The 19,463-nt window shown below is 40.7% G+C and overlaps 1 protein-coding gene across 1 annotated transcript in view; it reads left to right on the plus strand.

The window, feature by feature from the left end:
* The window catches only part of Map3k19 (mitogen-activated protein kinase kinase kinase 19), a 60,703-nt gene that overhangs the window by 33,372 nt on the left and 7,868 nt on the right, over positions 1 to 19,463 (plus strand). Inside the window, exons 8-12 of the mRNA XM_070024018.1 lie at positions 1,193 to 1,265; positions 2,662 to 2,918; positions 9,147 to 9,190; positions 12,861 to 15,278; positions 19,278 to 19,424. Of these exons, the coding sequence (XP_069880119.1) occupies positions 1,193 to 1,265; positions 2,662 to 2,918; positions 9,147 to 9,190; positions 12,861 to 15,278; positions 19,278 to 19,424 (2,939 nt within the window). The remainder of the gene's footprint in view (positions 1 to 1,192; positions 1,266 to 2,661; positions 2,919 to 9,146; positions 9,191 to 12,860; positions 15,279 to 19,277; positions 19,425 to 19,463) is intronic.

A 19,463-nucleotide genomic window follows, 5' to 3' on the forward strand; every position in this document is an offset into this window, starting at 1 on the left:
AACTGGGACAGCCATCACATTGTGCTGGAAGAAGACTCCTCCATGCTCCCACAACGCAGAACATTTCTATCACAATGCTTACTACCTCACTGCAACTTCATGTTTCTTTTCTGTTGTCTCCCCTAGAGCTGTAGCTCTATCATGCTTATTTCTATTTTGTTAGCCTAAAACCCTGAGTTTGGCATACAATTAACAAAAGTGTATTGAATGGGATGAAAACCCCCAAAAGACCTATTTTAGTTTGGTTCACACTAATTTTTTACATAAATTTGCTGAACATGGTATATGATAAGAAAATTGGAATGTTCCACCTAACTGTTATGCAGGGTAGCCTTCTGTGGACTCAAACAAGAGATGGCCAAAATTACAAATACAGGCAAGCTACTTCAGGGCTGCATAAATTATCTCAGTTAATGTTCATCACTTCCACTTCATAGGAGGAAGACTTTGTTGTTTTCACCCAGGAGACAGCACTATCTCTATCTCTGTCTCTCTATCTCTTGCTCTCTTCTATTTATTTAAATATTTTTATGTAATAGGTAAAATACTATATTATAAAGGGATTTTTTTGCTCTTTAACAAGGCATTCATTTAGAACCTCTCATAGGAAGAGGAAAGTGCGACTCTAGAAATAGAGCTCCAATCTTAAGCAAAAAACTAAAAGACAAACCAGGCCTCACCAGCTCACACCTGTAATCTAGCTACTCAGGAGGCTGAGATCTGAGGATCAAAGTTCAAAGCCAGCTGGGGCAGGAAACTCTATGAGACTCTTATTGCCAATAAGCCACTCAGAAAATCGGAAGTGGCACTGTGGCTCAAGTGGTAGAGCACTCACCTTGAGCTGAATTGCTGAGGGACAGTGACCAAGCCCAGAGTTCAAGCCCCACAACTGACAAAAACAAAAAACAAAAAAACAAAAAAAATACTAACAGACAGCACCCAGCTTTTGAATTCAAGCCCCAATACAGGCACAAAAATATAAACATATAAATATAAATAAATATTATTTTAAAAATAGAACTACTATATACTAGACAGGAAAAATACATATATGGATATACCTCAACCTCTTATAAATGTCCATTCTCTAATTATTGAGTAACCAAGTAGTCAGACATAAAATACTTTTCATTCTTACTACTGGAAATCATTGTTTTCTTTTCCCTTCTACTTGTATCATGAATTTCTACAGATGTTGAGATTATTGTGACTTTTCCAAGAGACCATCCCCAAGAAATGAGCCAAGAGGATTTGAAAGAAAGCAAGTAAGGAATATCCTTTGAGGTGTTTGATTGGAATATAATTCGGAAGTAGTTAGATATTTGTGTGGCACCTTACATGTTTTGTAATTTAATCCAAAATAACACCCTAAAGCCAGAGACAAATAATAAGCTTTGTGATAATACAGTCTTTGTTGCAATGATTTAACTCTAAATTAATTAACTCTTCAATTAATATAATAATAAGGCAGTTATGAACAATATGTGAACATATTGTGTCCCATTAAAACTACAAAGACAAGCTTAAGGTCATATTTGGCCCCAGCATTAAGATTGTGACCACCCTACTCCAGAAACTTTAAAAATGCAGTTCTGTAACCCTGTGACCAGTCATGATGAGGTCAGTGTAAAACTTGAGGATAACCATGTAAAAAACTGTAAAGCAACTTGGCAATGTAATATTTGTGTACTGATCAGAAAATGAAAAAAATTAGCTATGCTCTGCATATTTTAAATTATTCCTTTAGTTTTGTGGCATCCATTTTTATTATATTTTACAAAAAATGTTATTCCACAATGGATTGGACAACTTGAAAACCAGTTCTTCACTAAAGACGGTTTGAGAAATACTGGGCTGGTAAATGCCTTTGGAGATACAAAGTGCAGCTTCTGTACTTGTTCTTTGTCCCTGGATTTCTCTGGTCCAGGAAATGGGGACATGAAAAACTGAAATGGATTGAGTTGGAATCTGTGCAGGCCATTGTACTGAGTATGGGGGACAGAGAAGGTGGAGAGAGGTTCAGAGTGCAGAGAGGTCTAGTCCTCTCAGGATTCAATCATTCTGCTCAACAGCACCATTTGGAAACAGTTCTGCAAAATTTCTAATGAGGTCAGACTGGCCTAAGAACCAGAGAGCCAAAAGATAATCAGGTTTCCATCACTGTGACAAAACACCTTAGATAATCAGAGTTTCATGAGTTCTGATTGCTTTGGCTCCATAGTTTTGAGATCTGTGAAGGGCAGTACATCATGTTGAAGAGCACTTAGCAGAGAAGGATACTGTCACATGGTGGCCAGGAAGCAAACAGAGAGAGAAGAAGGTGTGTGGGTGGGAGAGCAATACCTCCCTTCAAGAACACATCCCCTAGGGGAAGGGAAAAAATTGTTTAAATAGGGATACAGGTGGACCCATTGCAACAATGAGATGTACAAGACATTATGTTGAAATGGCACGGGGGGGGGGGGCGGGGAGAGATGGGAAGGGGAAACAAAGGAGGAGGCAACAATGCTTGATAAGAAATGTACTCATTATCTTGCTCAGGTAATTGTAACCCCTTTGCATAGTATTTTCACAATTAAAAAAAAAAAAAGAACACATCCCCAATAGCCTAACTTTTTCCACTAGGCCCCACTTTAGCAATAACTGTTCCTCTCCTTTCAGTCAGATAACTTCAGTGCATCAAGAAGGGGAACACACACATTCTGTTCCTCTCCCAAATGAAGATGAGATGGCAGACTGTGAGGTGAAAACACTAGCCATGCCTTTCATTCTAAAAACACAAGAAAGTTCCAAGGAGCTCTACAATGTGAACGTGGGCTTTTTGTTGCCCAGACCTTGCTTGGAACCAATTATCTCCAAGTCTGTAACCAGAGAAGAGACTCCTACTTTTCTCAAGGTGCAGCAAAGAAAATCTGAAGGTAAGTCAAACATTTAACTCCTCAGTGATTTTTTTAAATTATTTTGCTCAATTAACATTTGTTTATAATTCCAAGCACTACTGTAAATGCTAGAGAAATTGCAGTGAATGAGACATAATATCTACTACCCTTGTAGAACTCTGCATAAATATACATTTCCATTTTAAAATATATCTTAAATAAATATATTCACATATTTATATATTTATTTATATGTATTCACATACATATAAATTTAGCTTTTGCTAGGTACTAGGGTTTCCACCTTAGTCTCCTTCCTGGATCGCCAAGTTAATGTGACAATGTAAGAAACATCTTCCAATTATTGAGTCCATGATTTATTTACCAGAGATTAGTATCAATACCAGCCTTTCCTTGCAACAGGATTATGTTGTCTTTGGTATTTGCCACTGACCTGAGCCCTTCAATCCAAATCTCCAGGAACAAACCAACAAGCCACATTTATTGGCCTTTTGCAATAATAGAAAGTACACCCCCAAAGAACCTTAAGGCATCTTTCCAAACAAAGGAAAAAAATATAATACTTGCATAATTTTGGAGATGAGTAGGGCAAAAGAGTCCACGAAACTATTATCATCATCATCCTCATCCTCATCCTCATTATCATATTATCTTCAAAAAATCCAGATGTAGAGCTGTGGATCAAGTGGTAGAGCACTAGCCTTGAGGAAATGCTAAGGGACAGTGCTCAGGACCTGAATTCAAGCCCCAGGACTGGCACAAACAAAATACTCTGGGAAACACAGATGAGCAAGAAAAAAGAGAAATAAGTACCAACAGTACTTCAGGAATAAATTTATATTTCTAAATATGTTTATAACATTTCTTGATCATTTAGTTTAAAACTACCAATCTCGCCGGGCACTGGTAGCTCACACCTGTAATCATAGCTACTCAGGAGGCTGAGATCTAACGATCATGGTTCAAAGCCAGCCTAGGCAGGAAAGACTCTTATCTCCAATAAACCACCAGAAAACTGGAAGTGGTGCTGTGGCTCAAGTGGTAGAGTGCTTGCCTAGAGCTGAAGAGCTGAGGGACAGTGCCCAGGCCCAGAGTTCAAGCCCCACAGCTGACAAAACAACAAGAATAACAACAAAAAACTTACCAACCTCCAGTTTTCCTAATTTTTGTGCTAAAAAACAATCCATTGTCTACATTGGGTGTCAGTGGCTGATGCCTGTAATGCTAGCTAGTCAAGAGGCAGAGATCCTAGCATCCAGCCCAGGCAGGAAAGTCTACAAAACTCTTATCTCCAATTAACTACCCAAAGCCCAGAAATGGATCTGTGGCTCAAGTGTTTAGGTACTAGCCTTGAACAAAATGCTCAAATATAGCACCCAGGCCCTGTGTTTAAGCCCCAGGAGACTGGCATGTATGCACAGTTTGTTACAGACACAGTTTGTTCTTTTTAATCTCCATGGCATTCAGTGGGCCATATTTCCCAGCAGTTTCCCAGGAAGCTATTTGTTTTATTCTCTGTATTTTCATGTTTGAGACTTTTCTCATCTATTAAATTGTCCATGGTTATCTATGCTTATTGAGAATGGTGTTAAAAAGTACTATGTGTTTGAGTGGACTTGATGAGGGAGCTCAAAGAAGGTAAATTGGCAGATCTGGAGGACAAGGGTCCCCAAGTTTGAGAGAGTGTGGTGAAAAAGTTTGCATATTCAATTTGCCACCTTGGACTGTAACTGTACACATTTTTTTAAGGTTTTCACACATACTTTTGACTTAACCTACCAGAAAGATCTCTTTGTTCCCACCAGAAATATCAGAGCAGAGTCTTTCTACCTGATACCATTCTATGTTAGCTTCCTGTTGCTGTGATGAATACCTTCTTATAAAAGAAGGAAAAATTTATTTTAGCTCATTGTTTCATGGCAGATCTCCCTGTCCTGGTGGCAGAGTAGTGAAAATGCATCATGGTGACCAGAAAAGAAAAAGAAAGAGAGTGAGAATGGAAGGAGAGGAAAAGAGAGAAGAGAAGAAGGGAGAGAGAGGGAAAGGGAGGAAAGGAAGGAGGGAGAAAAGGAGGAAGAGAGCGAGAGAAGGAGGGAGAAAGGGAGAAAGGGGGAAGTAAGGAGGGATAAAGGGAAAGAAAGATGGAGGAGGGAGAAAGAGGGTGAGAGTGAAAGGAAACGGAGAGAATACTCAGACTAATTGGCTTCTTCCTTTTCCTTCCTTTCACCCTATTATTCTATCTGTGCTTTAGTCTATAGGATATGCCATTCATACCCACATTCAGAGCAGGTTTTTCTCCCACAGTTACTGTCCCACAGTCAACTGTCTCTTGATACTCACTCATATACACTCCCAGGAGTATACCTCACTCAACTCTTAGACATCTCTCAATCCAATCCAATTGACAATCAAGCTTTAACCATCATACCCATACTGAATAGCATCTAACCAAGTACTGTGACAACACCAGAAAATATTAAACTCAGGAAGTTATTCATAAGCACCCAACCATAAATTATGTTTGCTCATAGTTCTAGATTTTTTTTCCCTAGTACGTTTTCAACATAAAAATTCCAACTTCTAGAATGTGATCTCCATGAGAACAAAGACTTTTGTCTTCTTTTATGACCGTGTCAGCCACTTAGAAAGCCCTTAATACATATTTGTTGAATAAATGTCTAAGAAAAGGATAAGGAGAGGCCTGGGCCAGAGGTGGCTGGTGAATTCAGGTCCCCCCTCCCATTGGTATCTTCTTCTTAGGTGTCTACTCATCTGAGACTGGCTTCTCTACCTCTAATACCTTAGAGAAAGTAATTTCTCTTTAAGTGAAACTTTGAAATGATAGCCCATGACTGAGGAGACCTATTCAACATTATATTGGGCCCTCACAGCTTTAGGAACAAGTACATGGAGGGAGATTTCACAAAATTCCAGATGTCTGGCTTCTCTTTCTAGTTGGGAGATATAGCAGTGCTGGCTGGTCTATCTGGTTTGGACCTAACCAAACTGGGTAATGGTGCTTGCTCCTCTAGTCAGGCAACATGATCTCAATTCACCACTTCATTTTTGTGGCCATTTTGGCTCCTGAATCTTTTGGCTTTGGCCCTAAGCTGTGGTGGAATAGAATTGTGGGAAACATTTTGGCTTTTTGGTAAGAAGAGAACAACTTTTAACTTTTACAACTACTTGGAAAATCCCACCCTCCTCTTCCTCATACCTCTAATTCAGGATTTATAACCTAACTAGTTCAAACAATTGTTGGGAGAGAATTCAACGTGAATATGTTCACTTGGTTGTACATCCAGGCTTTCTAAAGAAAAAGTTCTAGGGAACCAGGTTAAAAGATGATTACATGGCAAATATGCCTTTTTATTTGGAGTGTATGCATTGCTCCATGGAGAGTAAAAGTCTGTTTGCTTCCTTTCTGGTTAAAAAAAAAAAATGAGAGGGCTGGGAAGGTGGCTCAGTGGTAGAGCGCTTGCCTTGCATGCCTGAGGCCCTGGGTTCGATTCCTCAGCACCACATAAGCAAAAAGAACAAAGCCGGAAGTGGCGCTGTGGCTCAGTGGTAGAGCGCTTGCCTTGCATGCCTGAGGCCCTGGGTTCGATTCCTCAGCACCACATAAGCAAAAAGAACAAAGCCGGAAGTGGCGCTGTGGCTCAAGTGGTAGAGCGCTAGCCTTGAGCTGAAGAGCTGAGGGACAGCGCCCAGGCCCAGAGTTCAGGCCCCACTACCAGACCAAAAAAACAAAAAACAAACAAAAAACAAACCAGAGACTCAGCCTCTGTTGTCTTTGAGGCATTTGCTTATTTAATTACTCAGTGAAATGCTCTTGATCTCTCTTTCTCCCCCTCATTCTCTCCTGCTCTCGCTGTCGCTTTCACTCTCGCTCTGAAAAGTGCCAACCGCCTGTAATACCACCAAAAGCCATATAATCCCAGGGTGCATTCCTGGGTTACAGCCCCCCCTGAACTAGTGTGCATCTGGCTCTCACTTTGGTACCCTGTGAAAAACTGACATGATGATAATCATGTTCCATGAACGACACATATGTGTTCTCCGATCAGAAATCTTTGTGTTTCTAGTCAGCTTATAGATTAAATAGAGTAGCTCTCCTTTATTGACAGGGGATAAATTCCCAGTCCCCTAGCAGATGCCTGAAACTGCTGATATTTATCTACTACCATACACATACATATAGTATAATGCCTGCACCCCTGTCATGGGGAGTCTCTTCTTAGGTGATGATTTACACACACACACACACACACACACACACACACACACACTCATACATGTGCATCTTTTTCTCTACATACCTATGAAAAGCTTAATTTATAAATTAGGCACAGAAAGAGATTAACAATAAATAAAATAATAAGGCAATTCTTTTTTTTCTGGGGGGGGTCCTGTTGTGGGACATGAACTCTGGGCCTGGGTGCTGTCCCTCAGCTCTTCAGCTCAAGGCTAGCACTCTACCACTTGAGCCATAGCGCCACTTCCGGCTTTTTTCTTTTTGCTTATGTGGTGCTGGGGAATCGAACCCAGGGCATCAGGCATGCAAGGCAAGCACTCTACCACTGAGCCACGTTCCCAGCCCTAATAGGGCAATTCTAACAACATAGTGTGATTAAAAAAAAGTATGTGAACATGGTTTCTCTCTGTGTCCCTCTGAATAGCCTGTTGTGCTATATTCACCCTTCTTGGTGTGATGATGTGAGTTGGTCCAAGGTGGCCATGATCAGGGGAGGGGAGGGGAGTGACACAGGTACTATGATAGCATTAGGTTGCTGCATGCGGGCTCCTGGAGCACAGTGCTGCCAGCCCACTACAGCAGCTCACATAGACAAGACAGATGGTAAGTGACAAATGGGTGGGTGGTGTCCACAGCATGGATGCTGAACAAAGGGATGAGATGTACAAGGCAGTATGTTGAAAATGAACTTTACAACTTGTGGGGGGGAGGGAGGAGTTGGAGAGATGGGGAGGGAAGGGATGGTAGGGGAAAAACAAAGGAGGAGGCAACAATGCTCACTAGGAAATGTACTCATTACCTTACTCATGTAATTGTAACCCTTCTGTACACTATTTTTTTTACAATAAAAACATTTTTTTTTTGTCGGCCATAGGGCTTGAACTCTGGGCCTGGGTGCTGTCCTTGTGCTCTTCAGCTCAAGGTGAGCGCTCTACCACTTGAGCCACAGCACCACTAAAAAAAAAAAAAAAAGGGTATGGTTCATGTCCTGCACAGGACAGAGCAGGAAGCTAGGAGATGATTTTCTTTCTTTTCTTTCCCTTCCTTTTTCTCCTCTTCCCTCTCCTTCTCTCCTCTTCTTTTCTTTCCTTTTTATGTTTCTTTTATTATTCTTATTGTTAGGTAGTGAACAAAGGGGTTATAATTCCATAAGTCAGGTGATACGCACCATGCATCTTGGTCAATGTTACTCCTTCCTTTATTCTCTATCCCCCTCACACACACCACCTGTCCCTACTCTCAAGCACATAACATACATTTAATATGAAGACTACATTTGTTCACCCTTCCTCCCTCCATTCTTGTGCCCCCCTCTTGTCCATCCCCCTCAAAATGTATTTCCGCTTCCTTGTATTCATTTTGGTAAACAGTACTTTAGTTGTTCAGTGGAGTTATGCTTTTAGATTCTTCCCCTAAGCATACCCTCATGGTCTGTTTATGTGTGAATGTGCTGAGCTGTGTATATGTTATGCATAATTATATTTTACATCTTGCTTCCACATATAAGAGGTTTGTCTCTCTGAGCCTGGTTTACTTCAATTACTATGGTTCTAGTCCCATCCATTTCCCTACTTAGTGAATTCTACGTAGTAAATTCTCACTATGTAGCCTGACCGACTTTGAACTTATCGCCCTGCATCAGCCTTCAGAGTACTGGGATTTCAGGTATTGGCTGTCATACTCAGGAAGAAGGTATGAGATTTCTGCACATTATTCAGCAAGTGCCCAATTTAATAGTTTTTTCCCTGGAGTTTTTAAGTTAATGTTTTCAGAGTCCTCTTGACCACTATAACTGCAAACCTTGAAAGAGCAACTGCAGGTAAGTGAGGACTAGTTTATACAACACCACCTCCTCCTGGTGGCAAGAGTCTGGATTTTGTGTCATTCAGCTCACATTTTCCCTTAAGTCTCAGCATCAACAGCCTTACACCCCAAATTCTGGACTAACATTGCGTTTACTACTAAGACAATTCAATTTTTTTTTCTCATAGAGTTTTCTACCTCTGATATGAAATACAGTAGCCGAAAGACTGAGGTAAGATTCGCTTACTATTTTTTGACTTCAGAATAAAAAGAATTCAATGAGCTGGGAGTCGGTGGCTCACTCCTGTAATCCTAGCTACTCAGGAGGCTGAGATCTGAGGATCAAGGTTCAAAGCCAGCCTGGGCAGGAAAGTCCATGAGACTCTTATCTCCAATAAACCACCAGAAAAACTGGAAGTGGTGCTGTGGCTCAAGTGGTAGAGCGCTCACCTTGAGCTGAAGAGCTGAGGGACAACACCCAAGCCCAGAGTTCAACTTCAAGCCACAGAGAGAGAGAGAGAGAGAAAGAGAGAGAGAGAGAGAGAGAGAGAGAGAGAGAGAGAGAGAGAGAGAGAGAGAGAGAGAGAGAGAGAGAGAGAGAGAGAGAGAATCAATGAACTTTATTTGTTAGAGATAAACCCCATCAAACAATTGAGAACTAAATCCTCCACAATTACATCTTGGAGAAACAGTGACTCATGTAGTTTATTAGGTGCCAAATCATTCTTGAAAAAATTATGTATAGCTTTGTGCTGCTTTTCTGGGCTGGTTCTGCTTCTGGTTACATAACTAAGTGAATAGCTCTCCCAGACACCTTTTCAGTCGACTGTTTTGAAACTAGGTAATGTGTGTGTGTGTGTGTGTGTGTGTGTGTGTGTGTGTGTGTGTGTGTGTGTGTGTGTGTGTGTGTGTGTGTGTGTGTGTGCTGGTGCTGGGTGGGGCTTGAACTCAAGAGACTACGCAATATACCCTTAGCTTTTTGCTCAAGGCTAGTGCTCTTCTACTTGAGTCACAGCTCCACATTCAGCTTTTGGGTGGTTACTTTTTTTTGGAGATAAGAATCTTATAGATTTTCCTGCTTGGGTTGGCTTAAAACTGGTATCCTCAGAACTCAGCCTCCTAAGTAGCCAGCATGAGCCACTGATGCCCGGTAAAACTAGATAATTATTAATTTAAAAAGTTTTGTTGTCAGTATGAGGGATTGAACTCAGGGTCTTGTGCTTGCTGGCCAGGCACTCTACCATTTGAGCCATACCCTTAGCCGTTTTGCCATTGTTATATTTTGAATACAGTCTCACATGTACATGTTGGCATACCTGGACCCTGATTAGCCTATTTAGACTTCTTATGTACCTAGGATAACAGCATGCCACTATATCAACTTTTTCTTGGTTGAAATGAAGTCTTGTGAACTTCCTGTTCAGGCTAGCCTGAACCATGATCCTTCTCATCTCCAGATCCCTAGTAATGAGGATTACAGGTGTGTGCTACTGGCACCCAGTGGAAATTAGCCCCCAAATCTACTGATGGAAAGCTTTTCTTGTCTAGTTTATAGTAAACTTTTGGAAAGAAACCTGCAGGTTTTTCACTTTCTCAGCTTGCTGGTCCTTCTGTAGCTTATGAACCTTTGAGCAAATATTTCTATTGCATTAAAAAAAGAAATGTATTGGCCTAAAAATTAATGGACATTATGAGGCAGATATTTAAGCACTTGGGAAATCTTTCTTTAGTTCCTTAGTCATTTTTAAGAAATAAGTAAGGTCATCCAGATGAGATGATTCAGACTAATACCCTACATGCCTGAGTCAGTGTTGGGACAGAACAGTGTTGGCAACAGAATGAGAATTGAACTTGCTCTCAATTGTTATGCATGATCCATGCCTATAAATACTCTGATATAATTAGACATAAAGTTTGTGTGCTAGGGAATAGGCCACAATGAAAGAAACATTGAATTAAAGGGTTTATAATTTTGAGCACTGATCTGAATGCTATACATTGGGTAACACTGCCCCCTATTGGTCAATAATTTTAAACTGTCAGTTGGGAGTCAGATCTGGTGGTAAACTCCTTGTAATCCCAGTTACTCCAGAAGCAGAAATATGAAGCACCACAGTTTGAGACTAGCTTAGGGAAAAAGTTATAGTCTCATCTCAATAAATATGCCATGTGTGGTGGTTCACACCTGTCATCCCAGATATATAAGAGACACAAGGAGGAGGACAATAGTCTAAAACCAGCCTAAGCAAAAACTCAAACCCTATCTGAAAAATAAGCAAAAAGGTTTATAAGTATGTCTCAAATGGTAGATCATCTGCCTAGCAGAGTGCAAGGCTCTGAGTTGAAATCTAGCACTTTGCCAAAAACAAGCAGAATAAAAAAGGAAAGAAAATAGTTGAAAATAGCCATTAGAGCTGCTAACATTCATATGTAAAGGAAGAAGATGTTGAACATTCTTGTTCCAGACGCAAACTGTGTTCTTCAATAGTGGTATTATCATTGCCATATCTGTAATAGAAATTTAAACTGCTCTCAGGATGGCTTCAAAAATTTTAAATGTATTCTATGGAAAGTAGAAAGAAGATGAAGAAGCAAGGTACCATGGTTTACACTGGTAATCCTGGCTACTCCAGAAGCTGATACAGGGAGATTCAAGGTTCAAGGCCAGTCTAGTATACATGAGACCTTCTTGTCAACAAATAGCTGGGCATAATGGCACTTGTTTGTCATTCCAGCTATGATAGGGAGTCTAAAATAGGTGGGTCATATCAAGCCTGGGCAGAAAGCAAGACCCTGTCTCAAAGACTAATGAACTCATAAAAGAGCTTGAAGGTATGGCTTGGTGGTGAAGTGCTTGCCTAGCAAGTTTGGGCCTCTGAGTTTAAAACTCAGGAATAAAAAGTAAATGTTTCTCACTTTATTTTATTTGTTTGTTTGATGGTCATGGGGCTTGAACTCTGGGCCTGGGCTCTGTCCCTCAGCTCTTCAGCTCAAGGCAAGCACTCTACCACTTGAGCCACAGCACCACTTCTGGTTTTATGGTGGTTTATTGGAGATTCGAGTCTTATGGAGGGGCTGGGAAGGTGGCTCAGTGGTAGAGTGCTTGCCTTGAGGCCCTGGGTTCGATTCCTTAGCACCACATAAGCAGAAAAAGCTGGACGTGGCTCTGTGGCTCAAGTGGTAGAGCTCTAGCCTTGAGCTGAGAGCTGAGGGGCAGTGCCCAGGCCCAGAGTTCAGGCCCTACAACCAACCAAAAAAAAAGTCTCATGGACTTTCCTGCCCGGGCTGGCTTTTGAACCTTGGTCCTCAGATCTCAGCCTCTTGAATAACTAGGATTACAGGCGGGAGCCACAGGTGCCCAGCTGTTTCTCATTTTAAACAATTAACATTTACATTATAGACTCTTCATTTAAAATAGGTAACTATGAGTCGTTAGCTCTAATTTCATTCTTATGTGTTTTATTTTGCTTTTAAAAGCAAATGAGAATTAGTTTTGTGATTTTTATATTTTGGTGCTGAGGATTGACTCTAGGGCCTCTTGCTAAGTACCTGATCTACCAATGAGCAACACTTGGTTTGATCTTGTCAGATGTGGTCATTTACTCTTGTAACTCTAGCACCAGAGAGGTAGAAACAGGAGGTCTTAAATTAGAGATTGGCCTGGACTGCATGAGGAGACCCTATCTCAGAGGCAGATAGATAATAGATGATAGATAGATAGATAGATAGATAGATAGATAGATAGATAGATAGATAGATAGATAGATGACAAAGTCTTTTAAATAGCTTTGTGTTTTAAAGGTTTTCCTTAAGAAAACAGAATTTCAGATGCTTTAAGCCAGTTAATGTGATACAGTATTTCCATTTTTGTGCACATCTCACCTTTTCTTTCTCTGTTTTAGTTTTCTCTGCCACCACTGTCACTTGTGCCCTTGAGATGTGGTATGCTCACTATTCCCCAAAGTCACAAGGCTCCAAAAGAAACAGAAAGAAACACAGCAAGCCTCACATGCTTTGTACCTAACATCCTTGAACCTATTAGTCCCTCATGTGTGTTTACTGCAGCAAACCAGCAGAAGAAAGCCCCGTTGAAGGGGCTGATGGATCAGACACTCAGGCCTTCTGATAGCTCCATTTGGTCCAGAAACATGTGTCCTTTTTGGAAGACTAGCCATCACAGACAACACCTGGAAGTGGAAGAGAATTGGAAATCCAAGGAAACAGAAGGATGGGACACAACTGAAGCCTCTCCTTTTGAAAAAGGGCAGTCTCTGGTGTCCTTTGACCATTTTAAGGATGGCGGTCTTCCCGCAGATAAGGAACAGGATACTGAATACTGTGATGGTGAAATGAAAAAAACAGAAGAAAACTCCCTGCATGTGTCACGGAGAAAGAAAGAGGGCTCGTCAGCCAGAAAGGATGAACAGGATTCACAAATTGTGTGTACCATCCCAAGCAAGCCCCAAGAAGTCCAACACTCTGAAGTAATTCCCAGTGAGGAGAAAGTAACTAGAAATAATACCCATTCAAAAAGCAATTCCTTGTCTAAAGGTGAAAAAATGGATCCAGAGGATATTTTAGAGGAGTTTACTGTACTTAAAGACTTGTTCAATGTGGTTTCTGATGGTCCCAATGAACAGCTCCCAGGTCATCTCCACATGGGAACAAACATAAAAATAGCAATAGCTGAAGCAACCAAACCAGAAATGAATGGGATGGTGCCTCTTCTCCACATCACTTTCCCTGAAGAAGAAATGCCCAAGGAGCCAGCTGTAGCCAAACCAAGCCTCCAGAAAAGAAAGAATGTTGCTCCTAACAATGGCTTCAACCTACTTGCACACCAAGAAAACAACAAACTTAAGGTGAGTACCCATAGAAGTAAGTTGGATTCAAAGACCAAGACAAGTAACAAGACACCTCAAAATTTCATGATATCCATTCAAACTTCCATTAAGCCTAATCTGCATAAAACTAGCACAAAAACTCAGGTGTTCCCTGCTTTGGAGCTTGTTAACCCTAAGGCCAGGCAATCATCCAAGTGTCAAAAGAGAATGCCACAGATAGAAAAGAAGCAATTACCTTACTGGAAACAGAAATCTAACAAGCAATCATTTCCATGCATCTGTAAAAATCCAGGAATAAAAAAGCCATGCATTCCTCTCTCTGTTCCACCAACAGAGCCCAGACTACATTACCTGGATCTGAAGTATAGTGACATGTTCAAAGAAATCAATTCAACTGCAAATGGACCTGGAATCTATGAAATGTTTGGGACTCCTGTTTATTGTCATATGCGGGAGGCAGAAAGACGTGAGATCTGTTCTGCTCCATCGGGCAGGTGTATCACCAACAAATGTCGAACTTCACATAGCGAACGGAGCAGCAATAGCAGAACCAGACTTGCTCAGAAAAGACCACATGTTAAACCTCCAAAGCCTTCACTTGAATTTAAACACAAGCACAAAGGTTTAATTCCTAAAGGAAAAGGTTGCAAAGCTGTAGGTAGCGACCTAGAAGATGTTGAAAATGGTATTCCAGAACCAGACTGGCAGATGAAATCATCAGGAAGTGACTTTCTGTCCATTCAAGATGAAGTTCAGTCCATGAATTTGGTCCAGGTTTCTGAGAAGGGTCCTAAGCAGAATGAATTCCTTCCTATATCAGAGTTATCTATTGTTGAAGAGATCTCGATGGAAGACTGTGTGGATGAAGGAGACATTTCTAACAATCAGATCCTCACCATGAGTCTCAAAGATCTGCAGGAACTTGAAGAGCTCCATCACCAGACCCCTGTTGTTCTTTCAGAAGACAGCTGGGCTGTGCCCAGTGACAAAAGTTCTTCCAAGCACATCCTGCAGGAAAAGCAGAATACAGCACCTCTTGAGAAAATAAATGCCAGTCAAATGCTAATGAATTATCTAGAGTTTGAGAGTGTTTCAGATAAACCTAAACCATGTACGAGTTTCTCTTTCCAAGAGAAACAACAAAAGATGTCTTCCCAAACATATCCCCACTGGGCACATTCTTTGGATGATGATAGTTTATCACAGAAATCGATCACATATCAAACATTTGGGAAAACTTTAAATGATGAAGATTCTATTTCCCCAGAAATTCTGGACTCATTAAATAATGAAGAATTGACAGATGAATTATTAGGTTGTCTAGCTGCGGAACTATTAGCTCTTGATGAGAAAGATAACAGCACTTGCCAAATGATGGCAAATGAAACAGATTCTGAAAGCTTAAATCTTATCCTCAACAGGAGAGAAAATACTATCAAGGAATTGGGCAGAGAGTCAACAAATGTCACAATACAGGTTGGTATGATTAAAGTCAGTGACTGAGGCAGAAGGGAACTCAGAGACAATCAGTTCAAATCCCTTATTTTCAAATGAGGAATCATAAACCCTAAATAATTAAGTAGTTTCTTCAAGGTCTCATTGTTTGGTTTTTGCAAGATTGGAATGCAGGCCTGTTCGTTTCCAGGCTACGATGACTTTACTAGGCTGCCTTATTTCTGAAATTTAGCTAGCTTGACATTGAAATCATCTGGGGTAAATTAAGATGGCAAAATTATTTAAATGTCAATATTTTACTGAGTGATCATGTTTTCAGTCAAGAGCAGATAATTTTCAATGGTGAGCAAAGAAAGGTACAAGTAAAGCATTGTTCTAGGGTTTGGGTAAGATAATAAGTTCCAGCTCATTTCATTCCTCTGAAAACAAGAAAGGCACATTGCTCAGAGATTCCCTATACCTGATTGTTTCTTTCAGGTGGTTCAATGAATGAAAATATTATCAAAATGCCCACTGTGTTTCTGGCACTGTATTGAAGCTAGGAAATAGTGATGTGTAAGATTCAGCTGTTGTTCTCAAGGAAGCATAAGCTAGTCTTGCACAAAAAAAAAAGCAAGCGGGGCTGGGAAGGTGGCTCAGTGGTAGAGCACTTGCCTTGCATGCTCGAGGCCCTGGGTTCGATTCCTCAGCACCACATAAGAAAAAAAGCCGGAAATGGCGCTGTGGCTCAAGTGGTAGAGCGCTAGCCTTGGGCTGAAGAGCTGAGGGACAGTGCCTAGGCCCAGAGTTCAGGCCCCACGACTGGAACAACAACAACAAAAAAAAAAGCAAGCATTTTAATTAAAATGGTAATGAGAGTAGCGTGGGTACAAAGACTATCAACAGGTAGCTGGGCTTGGTTTCAGTTTTCCCTGAAGCTTATTAATTTCCTATTCTAAAATTTAATTTAACTTTATTTTGATGGCACTGGGGTTTGAACTCAGAGCCCAAGGGTTGCTAGACTAGTACTCCTCACTGGTGCTCTATCACTTGAGCCATACCTCCAGCCCTGCTTTTTGGTTATTTTGGAGGTGGAGTCTAGTGAACTTTTCTGCTTGGACTAACTTCAAACTGTGATCCTAAGCAGCCTTCCAAATAGCTAAAAGTATAAGCCTGAGCCACTGGTACACAGCTTTACTCAGTACTATTGAGATAAGGTCTCTCTTCTTACCTGGTTAGGACAGGCATCTATGTTAGGTTTTCCTCTTAGCAAGGATAAGAGACATTCCCCCGAAGTCTAGCTCTATATTGAGGTGTTTCTTTTTTTTTTTTTTTTTTTGTCAGTCGTGGGGCTTGAACTCGGCCTGGGCGCTGTCCCTCAGCTCTTCAGCTCAAAGCGAGCGCTCTACCACTTGAGCTACAGTGCCACTTCCGGTTTTCTGGTGGTTTTATTGGAGATAGGAGTCTCACGGTCTCTCCTGCCCGGGCTGGCTTTGAACCGCGATCCTCAGATCTCAGCCTCCTGAGTAGCTAGGATTACAGGCGTGAGCCACCAGCGCCCGGCTGAGGTGTTTCTTTTTAACTTTTATCTGTCAGGCTGGCCTTGAATCATGATCTCAACAATCTTAGCCTCCTAAGTAACTAAGATGATAGATGTGAACCACTGGTGCCTATCTAGTTCTCAAAAAAAAATTTTTTTGAGCTGGTCCTGGGCAATCTCCCTGAGCTTTTTCTTTTCTTTTTTTCTTTGCATTTCTTTCACTCTCAAGGCTAGTGTTCTACCACTTGAGCCACAGCTCATTTCTGGCTTTTTGGTGGTTAACTGGAGAAAGTAGTTTCATGGACTTTCCTGCATAGGCTGGCTTCGGACTGCAATCCTCAGATCTCAGCCTTCTGAGTAGCTGGGATTACAGGTGTGAGCCTCCAGCATCCAGTGTTTTTTCCTCAAATTTTAAAGACAGAAAAATAAGTTTAAAACTAAAATGTTATTTATTAAATAGTAAGCTAGGTTATATCACACTATATCAGGATCAAGAATGATTGTTTAAGGATAGAAAGTGAGTTTGATTGAGATACATTGTATACATGTGTGGATACGTACAATGAATTGATGTTAATAGAAATTAGAAATACACACACACACACACACACACACACACACACACACACACACACACACAAATAAAGCAAAAAGGGATGAATGTGTACATAGTACCAGCAGTAGAGGACCTGCCTGGCAAGTGCAAAATCTCGAGTTAAGGCCTCAGTATCATCAAAATAAAATAAAATATGAAATTTCTTAGGGAAAAAAGAGAGTATTTTAAATAGTTGCACAGAAACATACAAAAATAGCTATCCTCATAGCTAGGTTTCCTGAGAACTTAACACATGTAAGGGATGTGCATTGTAGTCTCATTTTATACTTCAGAATAAATCTGTAACTACAATAGGCACTAATGTGCGCCCATTTTATAGAACATGATTTTAAAAAATCATAATCTTTTGAGACTATGGGTCTGTGAAGGGCCCACCCCATCGAAGATGCCAGAGTTTGCTGTCTTCAGAGCATTTTCAACCTCTCTCCCACCTCTGAGTCTCAATAAAGTAGCTTGACCCCCACCCCCAAAATCATGCAGCTAGTGAGTGGCAGGAACATATTTTCTGCACAGTGATGATATTCCTTGTTCTAAATATGGTGAACCTGGACCCTGCTGAAAGGCAGACTGTGATTTGGAAAAGCCTCCATCTCATCTCATCTGTGGTGAAATATGAGTATGTTATATGCATACCTAGATATCTAAGATAGGCCTACCAACCTGCCATTTCAAATTGGAGAAGTCATTTCAAGTCCAACAAGCCAGTAAACATTATTCTATAACTCTACCTTATAATCATGGAGTCAAAAATAACCTTTAGTGATGTTTCTTTTCCAAGAAGTCCTAAATTTCAGTTGAGTAAGAGGAACACAGACAGCTTTGAAAACACATGGACATTCATGAGGAAAGTGACCCTACCAAACCTCTTCCTCTTAAAGGACCTCACCATGACTCCTTTTTAATATTTCTAGTAGCAGGGGTCAAAATAAAGCATATGCGGTCTTGACCAATCAATTGGAAAAAGTGGTCCAAGTTCTTCAAAGAGATACTTGTTTTCTGACTCCTGACATCTTCACTGTGAACACCCACCTTTTTTTCATTCAAATATAAACTTCAGTTGAATCTGTCTAGGGCTTAAGATTCTGCAAGCCAAACCAGCTCCCAGTGATTCCTAGGCTGCTGGTCTATGGGCTCTCCTTAGAGAGGCAAGAATCTCCTTACAGAAGCAAGAAGGATTGTAGAACTTTTGATAATTGCTTACTGGTCATGCCCACTTAAATCCTTTGTTATGGATGTGTGTGTTGGGGGTGGGGAGAAGAATCTGTACATGTGTTTATAATGTGTTTGTGTATAGAAGTATGTTTGCATTTCTTGTTTACATAGGCTTATGTTTGTATATGCTTATGTGTATGTGTTTGTGGAAATGAATGAAGAGCAATTAAAGGCCATTTGGAGCTAGGTGTGACAAGAGTCAGCCACCACAACTTCCATTTTGGCAAAGACTCAAAGGCAGACAGGGGAGTGAGAGGGGAGTGAGAAGATTTATAGTGCAAAAAGAGAAGGCTAAAAGTGTTACCTGATTAGAGGCTGTTGGTGCAGGGAAGGTATGGCAGGCTACCTAGGAGTGGTATAATCTATGATTCAGGGGGGCTGCATATTTGGCTTTCTTTATTTAATTGGACAGGAAGCTTATTTAAGTGGACAGGAAGCTTAAAAGCTATCAGTTATTAATCCTACAGAATATATAAGGAATATACCAGATGGGTGTAATCTACAAGGCTGAAGTAGACAAGTAAAGTGCACTATTCTCTCATTCTGGGCAAAACTGTGTGCCTAAAAGTTACCTGTAAGCAAAGAACCAGTACATTTGAAAAGAAGAATATCATACTCTCCATCTCAATGACTCAAGAATTTTGAGATGATCCTTTTGTCTATTTTTCCCCAGAGGTATAACAATGGGTTCAGGATATATGACAGGAAGGAGCTCCCCAACTCAATTGAAAGGAAGACATTTTCTGAAAATAGTTTAAAGCATGAAGAAGCTATCCTGTGGACCAAGGGTGAGATCCTTGGAAAGGGAGCCTATGGCACAGTAAGTTAACCTGGACTCTTGAAATGAGCACTCTCCTTT

The sequence above is a fragment of the Dipodomys merriami genome, unplaced genomic scaffold (genome assembly GCF_024711535.1).
Source record: "Dipodomys merriami isolate MVZ:Mamm:240054 unplaced genomic scaffold, mDipMer1.0.p SCAF_1, whole genome shotgun sequence".
In the NCBI taxonomy this organism is placed as follows: Eukaryota; Metazoa; Chordata; class Mammalia; order Rodentia; family Heteromyidae; genus Dipodomys; species Dipodomys merriami.